This window comes from Rhineura floridana, chromosome 10 (assembly GCF_030035675.1).
Source record: "Rhineura floridana isolate rRhiFlo1 chromosome 10, rRhiFlo1.hap2, whole genome shotgun sequence".
Taxonomy (NCBI): domain Eukaryota; kingdom Metazoa; phylum Chordata; class Lepidosauria; order Squamata; family Rhineuridae; genus Rhineura; species Rhineura floridana.
In genome coordinates this window covers 63,438,433-63,459,845 of record NC_084489.1, presented here as the reverse complement: position 1 = coordinate 63,459,845, position 21,413 = coordinate 63,438,433, and the positions used below count along the sequence as shown (strand labels likewise).

Genomic DNA, 21,413 nt, shown 5'->3' with positions numbered 1-21,413 from the left:
TCTTGCCTATCCCTATTGGAGAGATGCATATAAAAACGGAGGAAGGACTTATGTGGCTCTCTCCGGTCCAGTGGCAGGTGGTGGCTCCATGTCAGTGGGGCAGTGGAATTCACTCTGGGTTTTAGTCCAAACATTCAAGGAGCCTTGGACAGCTCACTGAAAGTCTGGACTAAACCCTGGAGTGGATTCTACTGCCCCACTGACATGGAGTCACTGCCACTGCTCTGGTTAGAGAAAACATCTGTGCCAGAAGCCAAGGAGAAGGAACAAGGCTCATCCCCCTTCTTCACAGATAATCACTCATGTACCACTCAACTACCACCACACATGCACTGCAGGTGGGGTGATGGAAAGCATGTCTTCTAAGCCTCTCTTGCCTTGGGAAAACATTCTGAATATTGGTGGAAGAAATTCATCTCCCTTCCTCAGAAGGTGCTGGACTACGACCTGGGAGACCAGGGTTCAAAACCCCACCTAGCCATGAAGCTCACTGGGTGACCTTGGGCCAGTCACTGCCTCTCAGCCTCATGAAAACCCTGTTCATAGGGTCGCCATAAGTCAGAATCGACTTGAAGGCAGTACATTTACATTTAGAGGAGGGATGGCTACATTTTTCAGGCCAAGACCACACTGGCCCATGGGCAACTCTCTGGGTCCCACATGCTAAAGGGTGTGTGGCCAAGGTAATAAAGTGCATGTGGCCAAGGCAAAAATGAATACTTCCCAAGTCAAGATTCAAATCTCCCTCCTCCTCCTCCAGTTCATTTCACTTCTTCCTTCTTCCATCCCCCCAAGCCATTCCCTTGACTTCCAACCCACTGCATTCTATCTGTCCCCCTCTCCCACCAAATTAAATCGATGAACAATTTGCACACCAATGCTGTTACTATTAAGTAATATAGTGGTGCTGCTAAGTGCTTTTATTATTAAGTGCTGCTGCTGGCTGCTATGCTTGTACCACTGTGATGCACTTGGGCATCTGGAACTGAGTAGTGCTATTAATAGCACCGCTGGAAATCGACTCTCTAGGACTACTCTAACACAGACCTAAACCCAAGAACAAAATAGCTGTTTTGGGAGTTACAAAGGTGGAAATTGGCTCATTTAAAGTAGAAAGTACTTGGGGGAAGCCCAGGGAATGTTAAAAATAATTTTAAAAAAGGACTGGGAAAAAACAGATTTTTTTATTTTAAAAAACACCTAAGCTACTAATTTTGCTGCAGTGAGATGTCAAGGGATTCTTGCAGCTCACAAAATGCTTGCAGGGCCGTATATGGCCTGCAGACCAAAGGTTAGCCACCCCTGAGCTAAAGGACAACTCCCATACATCCCATTTGAAAGAAGGTGTAAACTGAGCCTTAGGGAACAACTTCATGACTGTACATAGTCAGGAGTAAAAAAATTGCTAAGGTTTCTGCCACATGTACACAAGTTTGGAAGCCTACAGTGCTTCCATAATTACTTGCAGATACTTAAACCTCTGTAAGCCAATTTTTCTTCTGACTTTGAAAAGCATATTTCATTATTTCCAATTCCGTCAACCTAACAGGCTGGTATTGATTTGAGTTCATTCTTTGTCGACAAACTGCTGCTTTTACCAATCCGTTTCCTCCCCTCACAAAATTTTTGATATTAATATCAATCTTTTTAAAGGAAATGTCAATATTTTGAACGGAAATGTCAAAAGATTAAAGGAAATAATGATAAATTGAAGGAAATATTAATAAAATATTGATAATATCAATATTTTAGATAGATTGTTTTAAAAAAAATAAATTTCCAGAAATAGCTTTGGAAAATACCTATATAAAAATCTGATCCTCAACTATATTGAATAATTAATAGAAAATTCCATATCAAATCTAAATTGGGCTGAATTCTAGCACATCCCTAACACAAGCCTGTGTTTTTACTTACATAATTCTGTGGACCTTTCTGTGGAGGACCCATCCAAATGGCCGAAAGATGGGCAGAACCAGCTGTGGTATAACGTGGTTGTGACTAAAACTACAATGAGTGGAGCCTCCTCCACAAAGGATCTGAGCACCCTGCTCATTCTATTGCTGGGCACGGAAGACAAAGATGGAGAGTGAGAGGAGAAGGACAATGATGATGAGGAGAAAGAGGACTCCGTGCTGGTCTAGAGTGATTCCATGAGGAAGTCCAAGCAGAACTCAGACATCAGTCCTGATTTCTGCAAGGCCAGATGTCAGGGGATTCAATTCTGCTCATCTCTGGGTGAAGGAGTGTACTAGATTTTGCATTTGCTCACAGACAAGCAAAACTGAAATAGCACAAGAGGTCCACAACAAACAAAGACTGCATAAGTATATAGGTAAGATTCTGTCATAGAAAAAAACTGAAATTAATAATGTTGTATGTTATGGGAAATGGAATGGAAAAACTCAAAATTGGGCGGACACATGTCGAAATAGACACTGACGGCTTCATAATAACTACCTGCAAAACTCACAGGTGGCTCAAGAATGTAGTTTATAAGGAAAACTAACATCCAAATTTCCCCTAGCTAAGAGTCTCTTGTTTCTTAGGATGCCCAGGCTCACCCATAATTAAACTCAATTGCTTCCACGGTCTATAGGCAACCAGGTCAGAGTTGGGAGGAGGAGGGGAACATTCTGAGGAAATTGAGATGGTGGCACCTCATCTGACACTGCTCTTTGGAGAAAAACGACTCATAGAATCATAGAGTTGGAAGGGCCCTATAAAGCCATTGAGTTGAACCCCCTGCTCAGTGCAGGAACTCCTTACAGATAAATTTAGGAGAGCCATGTCTGAACACTCATAGTTGCACTCAATCTACTTGTCAAGAATGAAATTAGAAGCTTGAAGAAGCCACTTGTAGAGACTATGGGCACCTCCCACTCCACTGTGAGCAAAGTGCCCAGGTGCAAAGGATTCCTGGGAGCTCAAGAAAGTGTTCTTCCTCAGCAGTCCTCATCCAAATATATGCACAGGTATATAGGCAGGCAGCACAACTGGCCTTTAGGAGGAATGGGAGGTCTGAGTGTGACTCCCTCATCCAACCTCAATTACAACTTACCCATTCTTCTGGACATAAATAACTTGCACAGAACAGAAAGGGAGCTGGAGCTAGATGACGGCTCTGGGACTCACACAGACCTCTCCCATAGTAGCTACCTGCCCATGTCCTTTGTACGAGCCTAAGTGGGGAAGCAGGGCTCTTCTGAGTAGGGATGGGGGAGAAATTCAATATGGTTTTCATTTCAAGCTCAGTTTATCAAATGCACACTTTCCGAAAACAATATGAGAACCAAAACTCAACCATCTTTCAACATTCACACTTATTTTTGAATAAATTCAAATTATTGAATTTTTCGCAACCAAATAACATTTACAAAAAATGTATATATCAGGGGCAAGTGTGCCCCAAAACGAATATATTCATGAAAATAACATACAAAAAGGCATTGTATCAGGAGAAAGTGCTTGCAAAACTGTGTACCTTAGTCAAAACTTCATACAAAAATGTGTGTGTTAGGACTAAAATGCTGGAGACTTTTCATGAGGATTTTTTAAAAAAAATAAAACATTGCAAATGGCTACAGAAATGTAAATAACTGAATTTAAGATGGGAAAATGAGAAATTGAGAGAACCTAAATTGACAGATCCTTCCATCCTTAAACCTGAGTTTCTGGGAATTTCCTATGCATGGGTGCTGTGACTACAGAGACCTAGATTGTGCTCCTTCCCATTTTAATTTAACAGTTACCAGTGTATGTGCAGTTGTAAGACAAATATTTTATTGACATCTCTGAATCATTTCAAATGTTCATCGGCACCCATCTCAATTGGGTATGTTTATGTAGACGTACACCTTATGCAACAGAATGCTACGTGCATTCACAGGCACACGTATTCATTGACTAAAAGCCAAGGTAAAGCTACGTTCATTAAATTAAACGCATTTCGCCTTTGTTTTTCCACTGAACACTTGGAGGCTAATTTTAATTCACAATGCACAACGCCCTAATAGTATCAGTTGTTTAAGACAGCCATTAAAAGCCAATAATATTACCATAATGAAGTAAAACTTTAGAGAGTTAGAACAGAGCTTTCAGATAAGTTACCATCAGGCTATGAAACAGATGCCTGTTTTCGGTAATGGGATTACAGGGCTGATATGCAGGCAGCTATCTCTGTAACATAAATCACAACTGCAGGAAACACATGTATCATAATCACAGGAAACACAAAGGTTTTGCCCCAAAAAGAAAGAAAAGGGGGGGGGGAACAGGGAAGCAGCAGAATTGTTGAAGCCAATTCTGAGATTCCTGCCAGGCATTTAATTGGGGGAACTGACAGGAAGTTATCCGATATAGAATCTGTTAGATAGATGCAGTTGGTTGTGTAATGATTGCTTAGGAAAGCTAAACAGAAATGCCTGTCTATTTATAGCAAGAGGTGATTGCAGCTATTAATTTGAGCAGTAGGATTCAAGCATTTTATGTGCATTTGATTTTGCTGGTTACTGAATAAACTGGAAGGTTATTTTAAGGCTGAATCATTCTGTTCAGTGCTGTCACGATATTTTAATTTAAAAAAAAAAGTCTAAGGCTTCACCACCCCCCAAAGTCGACGGCTGAGAGTGGGGGATAGGATGAAGCACAGAAGACGTTAGGATGGCATGTAGAGGAGTGCTGCTGTGGGGAATGGAGGGTCCACTACACAAGAGGGCTCAAGTGGGCAGTAAGTTATCATCAGCAGTCATCTCACCAGTGATAACCAGCTGAACAGCTTCAAGGAGGGGCATTTTGGGATAGGTCAGGTCACTGGAAGCTTCAGGTCCACTGGATCCTAAGCCCAACAGATTGCCTGAGGAGTCCAATCCTTGGATCCCTCAGGTGTAATAGCCTGGAGATGGTGTAGCCAAAAGAAAAGGAGGGGCCCACCTTCTGCCCTGGTCTTCAGATGCAGCAGAGGATCCATCGCTCTGCACTTCTTTAGCTCCTTTTTAGGATTGCTGTGTCCCAGACTCATTATACTAGCAAATAATCATTTACGATGAGGCTTGTGTAACAGGAATGTGTGGCTGTTAAAATGTATCTTTTCAGCATTTGTGCATGTTTTACTTTGGAAAAGAGGCATATTGCACCATGCCTTTGGTGATTTCACAAATTTATAGGGAATCCAAACTACTGGTTTTAGAATAGCTGTTAAGTCTATTCTAAAATAGCGAAAAATGTTTAGATGGTCTGGTAAGTCATAGCTCATGTCACACACTTGTGTCTTGTAGTCTAGTATCTTTGAACACAGCAAGTTTGATCCTTACAGAACTACGGCTGCAATCCTATATATACTTACTTGGAAATAAATCCTATTGAAGTCACCGGGAATTATTTCCAAGTAAACATGTGAATGGGATTAGACTATACTTTTTGAGACACACAGATAGAAATAATGCAAGTAGAAGTCAGCTTATGGCTGATCCATATGTTATTTTTACAATGAAGAAATATTTATTTATTATTATTATTTATCTGATTTATATCCCGCTCTTCCTCCAGCAGGAATGTATTTTTCAGTCACCCCCCACCTGTTCTGGAACCAGCAGAATTCCAACATTAGCTATATTAGCTTCGTCTTTCTTTTCAGAACCGCAGGGGAAGGTGTTATCCAGTCCTGCCAGGGCCAGTTCCAGGTTTGGGGTAGTTGATCAGCCAAGATGTCCTCAATAAACCCCTTTTCCCCTCCCCAGTACTGCCCCCACCCTTTGCCTCTGGGCCCAATCTTCACTGCTACCTAGAGGGAAAGGGTAAGCAAATTTGCTGACAGCTGTGGCTACATCTCATGCTTATGCCCATCACTTGCTTGCTCACACTCACGGCAAGAAGAGGAGCAGCAGGGCCAGGGAGCTTTGGTTGTCAGTTGTGGGGGCCCTGCTCATGTATAGGCTTTAGTCAATTTCAACCCCCTGATGCCAGTCTTGAGTGCCATAAACTGTCAGCTCTACACTGCATCAGCAGTGCCAGGGGGGGCTGGAAATTCCTGGGTCTTTGGCAGGGAAGGAAAGTCCTTAGCCAGCAGTCAGGTTGTAAATCTGCCAGGCCTATCCGAAGCGTACTTGCCGAGTCAGAAGTCCAGAAGCAAGGTCAGTGGAGGTCCAGGATCAATTGCCAAGGGGTCAGTCAAAGAGATGCTGCAGGGAAACTAGGTCTACACAAAGCCACGCCTGACGTTGCAGTCAGCAACAAGCTGCAGCCAAGGTGTGCCTTATAAAGAGCAGGATGGACAGCAGGTGTGAGTCCTCAGCGTTTGGGCCTTAAGGAGACAGGCCTGCCTCTCTTCTGCCTGACCTTCTGCTGTCTACGTTCTGCAGGTGAGGGAGGAGTATCCTGTTCACTGTCTGTGTCTGGCTGCAGGGCCTCTGCTGTATCTGGGGTGCTCTGCAGCTGAGGGGGAGAAGGAGCTGGATTCTCAGGAGGCTCCTCCATGTCTCCTTCTGAGTCGGCTGCTCCTGGGTCTGCTGCTGTTACTCCCGAGTCATCCTCATCTGAGGAGTCCTCTGACGGGGCCATGACATAAACCTCCCTGGGTGCTTCAGCTTGTGCCAGTCAGTGACAGAAGGGGCTGTTCCCTTCTTCTAGCTGGGAGACTCAATGAAAAAGGAAATTGTTAACCAATCCACAATGCTTTAGCAACTATATGCAGTATTTCTTTAGAGTTAAAATTGAGATTGATCCAAGAAAAAATGATGTTTGGGTTACATTGTGGACTGCACAGCACATTTATAGGAAGGGACTGGTTAGTTGGCGATGTAATGCAGAAAACACTTAAGGCATATGATATGGGCATGTCCTGTGGTGTTTTCTTTCTGGTCAGAAATTATTGTTCATATCAACTTTTTGGAGAATCCTTGATATTTGTGAATGTTCACAGACGCTTAAATTATATTCCTATGGTAGAGGGACTAAGAGACGGGCAAGAAAAGTGGGTTCTGCAAGCCCGTACAGTAGCTAAGAGGCTTATACTATAAAATTAGGATAAATATCCACCATCTATCACCCAGTGATTTAAAGATCTCACTGCCCCTTCTCTAGTCTAAATAAATAAATAAATAAAATATCTGAACACATGTCTATTTAATTTAGATACCTGTTTGGTCATTTGACTGCCGATATTAAATTATACACTGAAATCAGGATTGATGGAATATTCTTTTTGCTAACATAAACTGGTAATGGTTTTTATTGTTTTAATTATTATCATTATTATTTGTTTTGCTCTTTCTTCTTTCTTTTATATTTGCTAGGGATGGAGAAGGAATCCACTTTAAATTTATTTAGACATTTAATCTGGTGGTTCTGATCTGATTTACCACCTCTTGCATTGAGCGCCCACTATGTCCAAGCTGCTCATGAATTACTGAGTTGGTTTTTAAAAAAAAGAAAAAAAGCTTGGCTCATTTATATGCAAATGTGCACACATACAAAGGATATGTATGTTATATGTATAATACATACAAAAGAGTTAAGCCCATGCTGGACTATATTCCTACAGCAACATTTTATATGTAGTAATACCTAAGTATTTGCATACTGTACAGTTATATGCATTGTTGTGTGCATCTGTTTATGTGCTGGTAATTTTAGGAAGATTTACTGAATTCTGTGAAGCCTATCATTTGTTTCTTGCAAACACATTTTTTGAGCAACTGAACATGTGGACAACACCAAATGGTCAATACAGGAATCAAATTTATTATATAATTGGAAGCAGAAGATGGAGAAATTCCATACTTTCTGCAAAAACAAGACCAGGAGCAGACTGAGGTACAGATCATGAACTGGTCATATCGAAAATCAGAGTAAAGCTAAAGAAGAACAAAACAATTATAACGCCAAAATACAATTTAAATAACATCCCAGAAGAATATAAAGATCATATAAGGAACAGATTTGAGGCTTTAAATACCTTGAGTTAAAAAGAGAGAAAGACCTCAATGGATGACTGAAGAAACTCTTAAAATGGTTAAAGAGAGAAGGAAAGCAAAAGCAAAGGAGACAGAAACGCGGTTACAACCCTAAATGCAACAATGTAGCAACTATTACATAGGGACAAAGAGACCTGTTACAATAGTTATTGTATAGAAATAGAAGAGGACAACAAAAAGAGGATAATAAAAAAGGTAGAATAACAGCCCTATTCCAAAAGAACCAGACACTTTTCATGCAAACTCCAGTGGCTTTCACCTCTCAGTCTGGACGGGCCCTTTGTTATCCAAGACTCCTTAAGTGTTAAACAAAGAGAATAGATATCAATACATGGACATGCTTTCATGAAGCACCCCCAGTCCTTACCCAGGGAAAATGGAAGAACTTGATGTTCCTAAGGGCTAGATAGATTACAGGGACCATCCAGTCCATCCCATATACTGTGGCTCCATGTGGTGGTTTTCCATAGGCTCAATAAATCATAGAATAGGGATAAATTAAAAGCTTTTCTACCAAAATGGAGGCCTCCACAAATTCTCCCCCCAATCACCCAAGTTGTCTACACAAGCATGGAATCCAAAAATAGTCAATGGTATACATAAATCCCATCATAATTCACTTGAGCAAAACTACAAAACAAGATGGGGAACTTGTGACCCTGGACTCCAACTCCCATCTCTGACAGTTGGATGCTAGCTAGGACTGATGAGAGTTGGAATCTAACAATATCTGAGGGTGGCACAAGTTCCTCATCCTTACTATAGAAAGGTACCTAAATCCATATGCAAGTATTGAATATTCAGACAAAAAGTAGCTTTGTCAGTTAACCCTTGTAATGAGTTACTAAGCTTTATAATAAAGTCAGTTAAGCTTTGTAGTGGACAACAAATAGCAGCCTGGGGGAAAGAGGTACCTTTTGCCCCTTAAGATGTCTCCGTGTTCTGTTCAGGAAACCAACCATGCAGAATGCATTGCCCAGGCTAATCTTATCTTGCTCCTTCTGTACCATGTGAGTTGTTGCAGGTAGAAAGAGCTCCCATTTCTAGACTGGCAGTTAGAAGCATTCAAATCCCTCCCATTACAGCCATCTCGACCTGCATAATACAGCCCTTACTGCAACTAGCTTGGCCCTCAGTATGAGGGAAGTAGTTCACCAAATGTTTTTGTCCTGCATGCCATCTCACAGACTGTTTGTTTCCTAGTCCATGGCTATTTGCCTTGTCCAAAGCTACATCTTTACTGTCCTGCCAAGTTATCATGGTGGAATTTAATGTTACTGCTGATGGCTCATCTAACAACAGGTTAATAGTCTCTAAATAAGTTATGTTATTACATTTCTTCATGTAACAAAATTTCTAGTACTGCTGATATTATCTTCCAATGTTTCCTGATTGTTATTTACAAATCAATGAGCCAGCTTATTTATTTATTTATTTATTTATTCATTCATTCATTCATTCATTCTATTTCTATCCCGCCTTTTGGCCAAAAGGCCCTCAAGGTGGCTCACAAGGTTGTGGATCTGTAGGACACTATGGCTCCTTGTTTCCCTGGCACTCCTCCAAAAAGCTCCTTGCCTATCAAGTAACCCTCTGCCTGCAGGGTTATTGCCTGTCTAGAACATGAATCATGAAAGAACACAAGCAACCTGGTTGGTTCCCCCCCCACACACACACATTGATGATTATGATTATGATAAAGAAGAAAAAGAAATGATGAGGCTTGCTGAGCCAAAGAGAATTGCTTTTAAGTATTTTGCAATGGTGAAACAGAACACACTAACCTACCTCATAGGTTTGTTGTGTGATGCTGAGAAAGGGACACATGGAAAGTTTATTCTAACTCTAACTTATTAGCAGCAATGCCCTGGCAAACTGTTCTGAAGATTTTCCTAAATATATAATTTGATGTTTGGATTGCAATGTATGCACTGTGTACTTGTGATATGACTTTTAGAGTATGAACAAGTTCCCTGCACATCTGATGATGAGTGACAAACCCATTAGTTCTCAAGCATTCAGCAGCCACCACACATCATTCATAACAACCCTATAACATAAAATGCTCCCATTTTTTAGCCATACTGAGTTTCATGGTTGCATATGCATGTATGCTAATATATTAAAGTACATCACTTTTACTAACACTGGTTATGGTTCCAAAGCAATCATTTCTTAAGACCTCAAGAAATCTATACTGCTGCTAGATGCAGCCCACCAGCAGAGATGAAAGTTTCATTAACTTTTATACTTCAACTTCTCTCATTCTGATTATATGATAACCTAAAGCTTCCCCCCCCACCTTATTCAGTGTGCCCAGACGTATTGCTTCAGGCATCAGGCTTCTAAACAATATTCTTTATAATTTCATTTGTCATTTCTGTCCCCAGCCCAAATTGTACCTGCTGTGATTGTGAAACAAATGACTGAGCCATTTCATTGACTGGATTTACCAAAGTACCAATGTGTCATACATCCAGGGAAATTAACATCAGTGGAATAAAACCAGTGTTTTAAAAAACAAGTATTGGTGAAAGCCACTGGAGTTTTCATGAAAAGTGTCTGGTTCTCGCACAAGGCAAATGTGCAGACTGCAGCAGAATCTGTGCTACTGTATGATTGGAGTGGCTTTCCCCCCCATCCTTATTCAGTACTTTTGCAAATCTGGGCAATTATTCAGACTAGGGGTGGACATATCAGGCCATTTCTGTTCTATGTCAGTTTCACATGCACCCAATCATAGGTCCATTCCATCCTGGTTTGTTTTGTTTTGTTCATGAAAAATTCACATATAAATTGTATACATATGTATTTTTATATATTCTTCCCCCAAAGTAAGCATGTTTGTAGGCTCTTCAACTTCTCCCTAAAATACACATTTTTGTAAACATTTTTGAACCAAAACCACTCTGCGATATTCACTGAAGTATGCAATTGACAGGTTCATTCTGATTCGCGTATAAGTCTAGAAGTGACTTAGTCAGTGACTTAGGTTAGTTTGCTTCAAAATGTGGACCAAACTAATTTCTGCTCCATCCCTACTCCAGACCCTTAGATTATGATTGTGGCAAATTTGGATCATTCCCTTATAGGCAAAGGTACCCATGTCACATAAAACAGGCAGGAAGGTTAGAAAGGGGAAGTGTTTCTAAGTTTACCTTTGCTTTGCGAAAACGGTAGACCACTAGCATGCTTATGAAGTCCAACAGCATACAGAGTGTTTGGAATGAGATGATAGCAAGCCGTAAATACTTGTCCTCCTGTGCATAGCAGGGAGTATCATCTGTACAGTAAGAACATCCTTCCCTGCAGGGCAAGCAGGTGTAGACTTTCTCAGACATCTCACCTCCAGAAAAATGGCTCTCTGCAACCTTTCCTAAAAGTATCAAATATGGGGAGGGGGAAGAGAGAGATAAAATCATATAGTTCAAGGAGTGAAAAAAGCAAAAGGTTCTATTACCTTCCTGGTGACCTATGCCTCACCCTCCCATTTTTCTGAGCCGTATGAGGCTTTGACACATCACTGTCATTTGGGAGATAGCAACAGAAGTCACCACTCCTTGTGTGAGTCCCTTCTTCACTTCCAAGCTTTTCTCTAAGATTAACAGGGGCTGTATAATTAATGTCTGCTTTGAAACACTAATGTAAAAACACTGCTTGCAATATCCAAAGTTTCTTTGTGAGCAATAGTATTATTATTATTATTTACAGTGAAGGATAATCACAAAACAATTCATTCATCAATAGATTTCTCTATACTTGATTACTGTAAACTTGAACAGCAGCAAAATGTGGGATCTGAATCAAAAAAGTATTGTATTTGAGATACTATATTGTCTGTAATGTTAAATCTCTGATGGTCCATTCACACATGCAAATAATCTGCTGGTATTATATGCAAGTGAAGAATTCACAGGCGTGAACTAGTTCTTAGCCTGGGAATCAGAAGGGTACACATTATAAGGCTAGCTCAAATATTGGTATTTATCTCTTCCTTAATTGTTTTTAGAGACAGACACGCATTTGACTCAGCAAAGCAGGAAGCTTTCACTTTAGTTCTAAATACTTATACCTATCGCTTGGGAATTATAAGTGTGTACAACTCAAAGCAGGGGTCACCAACACGATGCCCATGGGTGCAAAGATGCCCTTGAGGTCTTCCCCTGGCCTCCAATGAACTTCTGAGCCCCGGTCACCATTCACTGCCTTCCTTGGTTATGAGGTGGTGAATGGGTGACCTTTCCTACCCTTGAAAGGTGCATAGCACTGAAGTTGGAAGATGGAAGAGTAACGCTCTTTCCCACTTCCTCTTTCAGCTCCATGCATTTTTCAAGGCTCGGATTATTCTACTGGATCCAACTTTTACCAAGAACCCTTAAAAAGTGGAGAGAGTGTGTTTGTGGGTGTGCATTTTCTCTCTTTTTGTCTTTTGGGGGAGGGGACTGATCTGCAGGAAGGGGGATGGAAGTGATTAGAGGGGTTGGTGCCCAGAGCACACTCTCCAAGTCCAAAGGTGCTCATGGGCCTAAAAAGACTGGTGATTGGTGAAACCTAAGTTAAAGGGCTTAATGGGCCAACTAACTTATCTCCTGTCCTCTTTATGCTTTAGTGAAGAACATAAGAATAGCCCTCTTGGATCAGACCAAAAGACTATCCAATCCAGGATTCTGTTCCAAGTCAGATGCCTATGGGAAGCCCATATACAGCAACAACACTCTCCTGTTCATGCTTGTAAGCAGACATGCCCAGGAAGAGTATGTGTAGATCTTAGATGTGAGCTCTTAATAAGTGGTAATATTGTAATGAAACATCATGTTAAGGGTTGAAGCATTTCTCTGCAGGGATCTCACTTATAACCATTTAGCAGTTTCTTTGTGACATAAGGCTTTTGTGGCCCTTGCTTGTAGTATTTTAACAAGCTCACCCCCAACTTATGCATCCATATCTGTAGTGTGATAATGCACATGAAAAACTATGCACCAGTAGTGGCCGGTTGGGCAGAGTGGGGTGCTCACCTGGCTTCCCAATGCAGAGGTCGCTGCCAGGAACCAGGAGAAGGAAGGGTGAGGTGGTGGCGGGGAGATCTGTGTGGTGCAGGCATAGTGTCAGATTGGTTTCACTGCCATGTCCGCACCTGCCCCCTTTCACTTACTGGCAGCAACCTCTGCACTGAGAAGCCAAGTGAGCAGTGCTGCTCCACCATGGCCCACTCTACCGGCCGCTATGGCTGTGCACATAGGCTCAAAGTGCAGTCATGAACCCTGCAAAAGCACAGCTCCCAACCACATATATGAGCCTATGTGCATCCACACATTGCAGCTGTGGAAAGGAACATGCAGGGCTTGGTGCTGTAATCCCATTTCCCCCTTATACGTGTTAACTAAACACATCTTGGAATGTCCGGATGGTGCTGATGTGCATTAGGTAGGGTTTTTTCCCCCTTTAGTATACTAAATGAAATCCAATGTATTCTCAGTCTAAATCAGGGGTTCTTAACCTAAACCTTAACTTAGGGGGTCTGTGAACCGGGTACAAAAAAAAATCAATTTCCAATGCAACAAAATTTTATTTATTTATTTATTTATTTATTTATGGGGGTTGATAGCTTTAATAAGATTCTCAGAGGGGTCTGTGAATCAAAGAAGGTTAAGAACCACTGGTCTAGATCTACATTCCTCAATGCATGAGGTCATAAGTCTCACCATGGGTGTGTGCCAGCCTAACTTGTCTGCCCAGACAAGCCAGCAGGCTGGAGTAATATGGTCACTGGCCTTAAGAACATGATTTCCTAAATATTTGTCCATGCTCTTGATCACTTGCCTTTCCTGATCCCTGATCCTGCCAACATCTCTCTAGGGCCTATCAAGTCTATCAACCATTTGGGCAGTAGTGCCCTCTTCAGTTCTTAACTTAGAGCAGGACAATTTCTTTCAGTTTCTTTCACTACCCTCAGCTGGAATCAGTTCTGCTAACTGAGCCTTCACTGATGCTTCAAAAAGAATGAACTGGGCTATTTTCTGGCATTTGCATCAGAAACAGAACCACAAATGGAAATCCATCTGCCCTGCTATCTCAGCGACCCACTTCAGCCTCCATCACCACCTACAACTGTGCAGCCTCACAGAAAGCAGAAGGATGGCAAAGTTTCCAGCATCAGAAGCATCTGGCCGGCAAAAAAAATCTTGATTATTAATGATGGTGAGCAAGCAAGAACACAGCTTGACTTTCAGATTCCTTGCTGGGTTTGCAGAGCTGGCAGTTTAGATAAACAATCTTTTTAAAACTAATGTACTGAGGAAATTTCACAGAGCATCAGAGGCTGCACAAACAAAATTTCCAAAAATTGCACTCTGGCAACACTGCCTTCTAAAGTAGAAACATAAAATGTATTTTTCTTTTATGGTAACAGCACTTCTGGCTATGTATAACCCACTTTTCCCAATCAATTGCTGTTCTCCATCTGGGGAAAAATATATATAACTGTAATTAAGCAAAATAGATAGGGAAAAACATGATCCACTAAGGTTGCAATCCTACCAGGGAGAAGTGGGGATATTGTAGAGTTGGAAAAGGTTCAGAAAAGGGCAACCCAAATGAGCAAGGGGATGGAGCAACTCACAAGGTTGCGGTGTTTTTGCTTTTTAGGTTAGAGAAAAAGGTGAATTAGAAGCAGCATGATAGAAGTGTATAAAATTATGCATGGCATGGAGAAAGCGGATACAGAACTTGGGGATGTCCAATGAAGCTGAACGTTGGAAGATTTGGGACAGCCAAAAGAAAATACTCCTTCACACAGCGCATAAACTATGGAATTCGCTCCCCACAGGAGGCAGTGATGGTCACCAACTTGGATGGCTTTAAAAGAGGATTAGGCAAATTCATGGAGGATGATGTCATTTAATGTGGCAGGCCCTACTATGTAGAATTCCTCGACTACAGAAGTCTAGCAGGAGTCATCTCTGTCTTTTTTGAGATGTGATGCTTATGTACTACCTCCAGTGTTGGAGGCAGTATGCCTCCGAATGCCAGTTGGTGGAATCACAAGTGGTGAGAGTGCTGTTGTGCTCAGATCCTGTTTGCTGGCTTCCTGTAGGCATCTGGTTGGCCACTGCTTTCATGGTTGGAGGCAGTATGTTTCTGAATACCAGTTGCTGGAAACTGCAAGAGTGATGAGTGCTTCTCACTCAGGTCCTGCTTGTTGTAGGCTTCCCATAGGAGAACAGGATGCTCAACTAGATGGGCCACTGGGTTGAACCAGAAGACTCTTCTTATGTCCTCATGGCTGACATCTGAGTAATTTATTTATTTATATAAATATTTATAAACCACACTTCCATAAAAAAAAATAACATGCCAGTGTACGTGATTTATTCTTTATTCTTTATTTATTTATTAGATTTATATCCCACCCTTCCTCCCAGTAAGAGCCTAGGGCGGCAAACAAAAGCACTAAAAACACTCTAAAACATCATAAAAATAGACTTTAAAATACATTACAACAAAACATCCTTAAAAACATATTAAAACAAAACATCTTTTTTTAAATTCTACAATGGTATCAATAAAAACATTAATAAAGACTGGTTGGTTTTTTTAAAAGATCACATTCCAAAGGCTTGTCTGAATAGTACAGTTTTCAAAAGACATCTCAAAAAAGGCAAGGATGATTCCTGCTGAACTTCTATAGTCAAGCTGTTTTATTATTTATTTATTATGTTTATATCCCGCCTTTCTTTTCATGATAGAAACCCAAGGCGGCTTACATTTGGTTCCCAGGCAGTCTCCCATCCAGGCACTGATCAGACCTGGTGCTGGCCTCATGTGCCTTCAGACCATAGCCTGGGGCCTGGGTGTTCTGTGGGGCAGGGCCTGCCACACTAAAGGCTCGGTCCCTGGTAAAGGCCAACCAAACCTCAGAGGCGTGGGAGACTTCAGTGACTGAGGTGCAGCATAAGGAATCAAGCAGTCCTTAAAGAGAGTAGGGCAGAAGTTGCTTAGGACTTTGCAAATTAACACAAATGAAACATGCTCAGCATTGCACTGCTCATGACTTTATATTTTTCTTGTATTTTGAATCTACAGTCCCTCTTTCCCTCCCTCTTCACAGTTGTATTCTTGCTCTAGGAACATTTTACATTCTAGCACTTCTGTCCAGATTCATCTCTCTTCTTGTCAGAATTCAGCTCCCTCCCCCCCAAAAAACTATGCAGACAGACCTTCAGGTCATGCTGTTTCTTTTGCAGCAACAGTCACCTCTGCCAGCTCCTCATCTTGCATTCATTTTAAGGAAAACACCTCTCGGATTTTCCACAGTAACAGCCCTTTATTTCTGTTTTATGTTGCAGTGGAGACAGCAGGCTACATTTTGCATTTTGAATCAGTAGCTATTCTTTCATCATTTGACAATCTTCTTCACTCTCGACACTAGCTGTCTCACCCTTTGATTTTGATAAGACACATACATTCAGTCTGGCAAGCTGAGAGCCACATCAAACAGCTCCATTTCCACAGAAAAAGGAAATGTCCAAACCTGTCACATTATGCTGTAGAGATCTACAAGGGTTTTTTTACATGTCCTTTAATTTTATTTAGTACTTAGTTTAATTTAATGCAGGGGCAGGGGACCTCGAACTGTGATAATGCCTTTTGCTTGGATGGATGGATGGATGGATGGATGGATGGATGGATGGATGGATGGATGGATGGATGGATGGATGGAGAGATGTGTGTATGTTGGGTGCATATGTAAAAACCTCTGACTTTGCATGGATGAAACATACTGTGAGCTTATTTAAAATGGGTTCCATTTTCAAACTTCTCCACTAATCAGGACATCTAATTTCACCTTTCTATCTGTTTTACATGTATTCCTTCCTCCTTTTTCTCACATACAGGTATGCAAATCTGTTCTGGTATTCAAAGTGCATCAAGAGGGGGAGAGGACAAGGCAGCATATGTATAAAGAGCCTTGGTGAGAACAGGCTCTACTAAATCACCCAGCATTCACTGGGGCATCTGCAGGTGTACAGCTGAACATGCAGAGGGCTCTCTACAATACCATCCGGAACTCTCGCTGCAGGTGTTTTGCCAAATGCGTGCAGAGCCTGCCCCTCGGCAACATTCACTGTACATAATTTGAACTCAGTTTGAATCACTGAGCGTTGAAGTGATCTTGACAATGTTGATACACCCCTTGGTACTGGCACCCTTAGTCTGCAAGGTTTCTCTCTGAGTGAGGCCCAGTCCTCCATACTACCTGATCCTGTGCAGGGTCAGAACCAACTTAAACCTGTTGAAATAATGGACAAGCCAAACTGTGTAGGGCTGGGCAGATGACATACAGCTGGTGTAAGGAACCTGTGGTCCTCTAGGTGTTAGACTACAACTCCCATCAGCCCCAGCTAGCATGGCCAGGCTAGCTGGGGCTGATGGGAGTCCAACAACATCTGGAGGGCTACAGGTTCCCCACCCCTGATATACAGGAAGAGTAACAGAATATAAAAAAGGAAGTCATCTTATACCAGATCAGGCTCATTGTCTATCGAGCCCAGTACAGTCTGTACTGTGACTGGCAACAGCTCTCCAGGAAGAGGGTTTTCCTATTACTAGCTACCTCCTCCTTTTAACTGGAGACACCTGAGATCTTCTACATGCAAAATGCATGCACTACCACTGAGCTAAGCTCCCTCTGCAAAATGCAATATAGAACATATTATGAGCCACCCATGGCCTCCAGGCCATCGTAGAAGTTTTGCCAATATAAATGCAATAACAGAAGGTGACTAGCTGATTGTATTAAACTACTCATTGTACTCAATGGTTACTAGCCATGATGGCTATGCTCTACCTCCACTGTCGGAGGCAGCATGCCTCTGACTACCAGTTAGTGGGAATCATAATTGGGGAGAGGGTTATTGCACTCAGGTCCTGTTTGTGTGCTTCCCATAGGCATCTGTTTGGCCACAGAGAACAGGAGACCGGGCTAGATGGGCCTTTGGCCTGATCCATCAAGGCTCTTCTTATGATCTTATGCACAAGCACAGGAGAGAGTAAACTCCCTCTTCTAGAGAATGATGCAAGATGAGAAGGGCTTAAAGCCTTGAGTGCAGAAACCAAATTAGCGTGGGCCTCCATTTGTTGACTTCTGAAGATCTGCATGCTGAGAAAACCATCAGCTAGTTTACCCAGATGTTTTATATACAAGTGAAATTTAGCAAAACTAATGTGCACTCATAAATAAGGAATATAGCATCTTATATATATATATATATATATATATATATATATATATATATATAAACCACAGGGCTAAAATTCCTTAAGTGATTATATAACCCCTGAGTTGCAGGCCATTGGGAATATACTGTATAACCCTGACAAGGATAAAAAGGAACTCTGAATTATTAATATTCTCTCTCTCTTTCAAACTCAAGCAAAGGCACTTACTGTGAAAGCCGTTCATTGAAAAAAGTTTGGGATGATAGAATCCAGCCTTACAAATGCATTTGTAGGCTCCAAGTACAAATCCATGGCCCTTAATTGGCATACACTGCAAGAAAATAAAAGAAAGGGAGATGAAAGAGATGCCTCCTCGCCTTTGTAGAGACATTGCACATCTTCATCTTGAGGCTGACTCTGTAGCAGGGGGCTTTCCTTTACAGAAAGTAAAAGAGATTAAAAAGAGGCTGCAACAGCAAATAATCATGATTTTAAAAGTGTGTGTTGGTTGCAGACAAAATTTCAGTGTCAGAACTGTTTTTCATGGCAATATTGCAGTGATATACATTGTTTGGCCTTTATGCATATATATATAAACATTGTGACACTTCTTTGACAGACAGGACTAAAACTGCTAGGTGGAAATGGCAAGAAAGCAGATTCCAGCAAAAGGTTTTAAGAGACATCCAAATGGTAAGAGGTGTTTGACAGTAGAACAGGCTAACTCTCCTTTGCTAGAAGCATTGAAGCAGAAGCTGGATGGCCACCTGTCAGGGATGTTGTAGATTTCTGCATCGAGGAGCAGGTTGGACTAGATGACCTCTAAGTTAACTTCCAACTTTAAAATTCTATGACAGCGCATCCTAACTTCATGAATACTTTATATGAAAATGTGGCTCATTAAAACAATTACATTTGCAGGCTGACACAAAAAGGAAATGATATACGGCAAAAAAAATTGATAAACCTATTCCCGTTATTTAGATTTACTGTATTGGCAGATCAACCCTCAATGTTACAATAAATATCACAGAAAGCCTGTGATTAGCATGGAAGTTATGAATATTTAATTGAAACAATAATATCTCTGCATATGTATCTGCTTGTAAAGTCACAGCCACCTGTAGATAATATTTTATGACACTTTCTGTGTTTGTAGAGACAAAAATGAGGTAGCAGATCCCAGCACAGAAAATGTAGATTTATAGAAAAAGGTCAATTTGGGCAACTGATCTCCAAATTCAGATACCATTGTTTACAAGGGGAACGAATCTGAGAGCAGTCTAACTTTATTTTTAATGATTAAATAAAACAATATAACTGGATAATCCATATTTTCCAGTGTTCCCTATTGGCCAGGGTCATCGCTTATTTGCCCATTATTATTATTGGGTTGTGGCCAATGCTAGCCCTACTCAAAGTAGACTAATTGAAATTAATTAAGTTAGTCAGGTCCATTAACTTCAATGGGTCTACTCTGAGTAGCACTAGAATTACACACAACTTATAATTATTATTCATGAATCGCTTCCCATGAGGCACCCTGGAGTGATTTATAATGTAATAAAAACATATATAAAACAGTTAGATATATAAAAACGGTAAAAACAGTTGCATATATAAAAACAACTATACAGAGATGGAGGGAGGGAGGGAGGGAGAGTTTAAAACAACAATAGCACATACATAAAATCAATTCAAATCCCATACAGATACCAACTGGTATAAAGATCTCCATTCAGAAGATTTATTAAAAGAGGAACATCTTTAGGAGGCACTGAAGAGACAACAAAGTAGGTGCCTTTCTGACACATTTGTTGTTATGTGCCTCCAAGTCGACTGCGACTTACAGCGACCCTATGAATCAGCGACTTCCAAGAGCATCTGTCATGAACCACCCTGTTCAGATCTTGTAAGTTCAGGTCTGTGGCTTCCTTTATGGAATCAATCCATCTCTTGTTTGGCCTTCCTCTTTTTCTACTCCCTTCTGTTTTTCCAAGCATTATTATCTTTTCTAATGAATCATGTCTTCTCATTATGTGTCTAAAGTATGATAACCTCAGTTTCATCATTTTAGCTTCTAGTGATAGTTCTGGTTTAATTTGTTCTAACACCCAATTATTTGTCTGTTTTGCAGTCCATGGTATGCGCAAAGCTCTCCTCCAACACCACATTTCAAATGAGTTGATTTTTCTTTTATCCGCTTTTTTCACTGTCCAACTTTCGCATCCATACATAGCGATCGGAAATACCATGGTCTGAATGATCCTGACTTTAGTGTTCAGTGATACATCTTTGCATTTGAGGACCTTTTCTAGTTCTCTCACAGCTGCCCTCCCCAGTCCTGGCCTTCTTCTGATTTCTTGACTATTGTCTCCATTTTGGTTAATGACTGTGCCGAGGTATTGACAATCCTTGACAAGTTCAATGTCCCATTTATTCCGGACTGTTGCTCAGAATGGGACACTTTGGGGGTCGGGGTGGGGAATGTCAGCCACCAACACATTAGAACTCTAAGTGATCTCCCAGTAACTCCTCCTCCCCTCAAAATTGTGCAGTACTTCAGAAAATGACAGCCCACCCCCAATTTCACAGCATGTGTATACACCTTGTTAGCCCGTTTGATCTTGATATCCAACACGGTGCCCATAGCGACCCTTCCCGTTTTGGGGTCACATGATATGCCAGCCTGCGATACAACTCTGGCCACGTGATTCCGCCTCAGTTTTTTCTGGGCGGGAAGGAGCGGGGAGAAGCCGCTCCCTTTTTCCCGCTTTTCGATTCCCGCCCAGTTCCGCCCCTGCCCTCTTATTCAATACTATTGCTATGAGGAGATGGTACAACAGAATATGACATTTGACGCTAGCTGATGAACTCACTCAACAGTGCAGACTAACCAGGGGTGCAGTCTCATGTGACACCTTTCTGGAAAACTGGATTCCTTTTTTTCCTATGTCTGTTCAAATCCAGGGGAACCCAGACCGGCAGTTTGGCCTAATCATGGATTGGCATGATAGTCATGTGAATCTAAACCTGAATTTGTTTCTCACTTGTCCAAGAAAGAGATTTGTACTGATGAATGACATTCTCTAAGAATGGGTGGATGTGTTCTTCATACTTTGTGATACTTTGTTATGTTTGTGGAAAATAAAAATAAATTAAAATTGGGGATGGGTGCACTTTGACCTAGATGATGATGATGTTTCTAAACATTTATATCCC

The 21,413-nt window shown here is 41.3% G+C and overlaps 1 protein-coding gene across 1 annotated transcript in view; it reads right to left on the bottom strand.

The window, feature by feature from the left end:
• The window catches only part of GPR158 (G protein-coupled receptor 158), a 166,467-nt gene that overhangs the window by 59,685 nt on the left and 85,369 nt on the right, over positions 1-21,413 (bottom strand). The window contains exons 3-4 of the mRNA XM_061586390.1: positions 18,420-18,522; positions 11,132-11,349 (exon numbers count right to left, since the gene is read on the bottom strand). Coding sequence (XP_061442374.1) covers positions 11,132-11,349; positions 18,420-18,522 — 321 coding nt within the window. The remainder of the gene's footprint in view (positions 1-11,131; positions 11,350-18,419; positions 18,523-21,413) is intronic.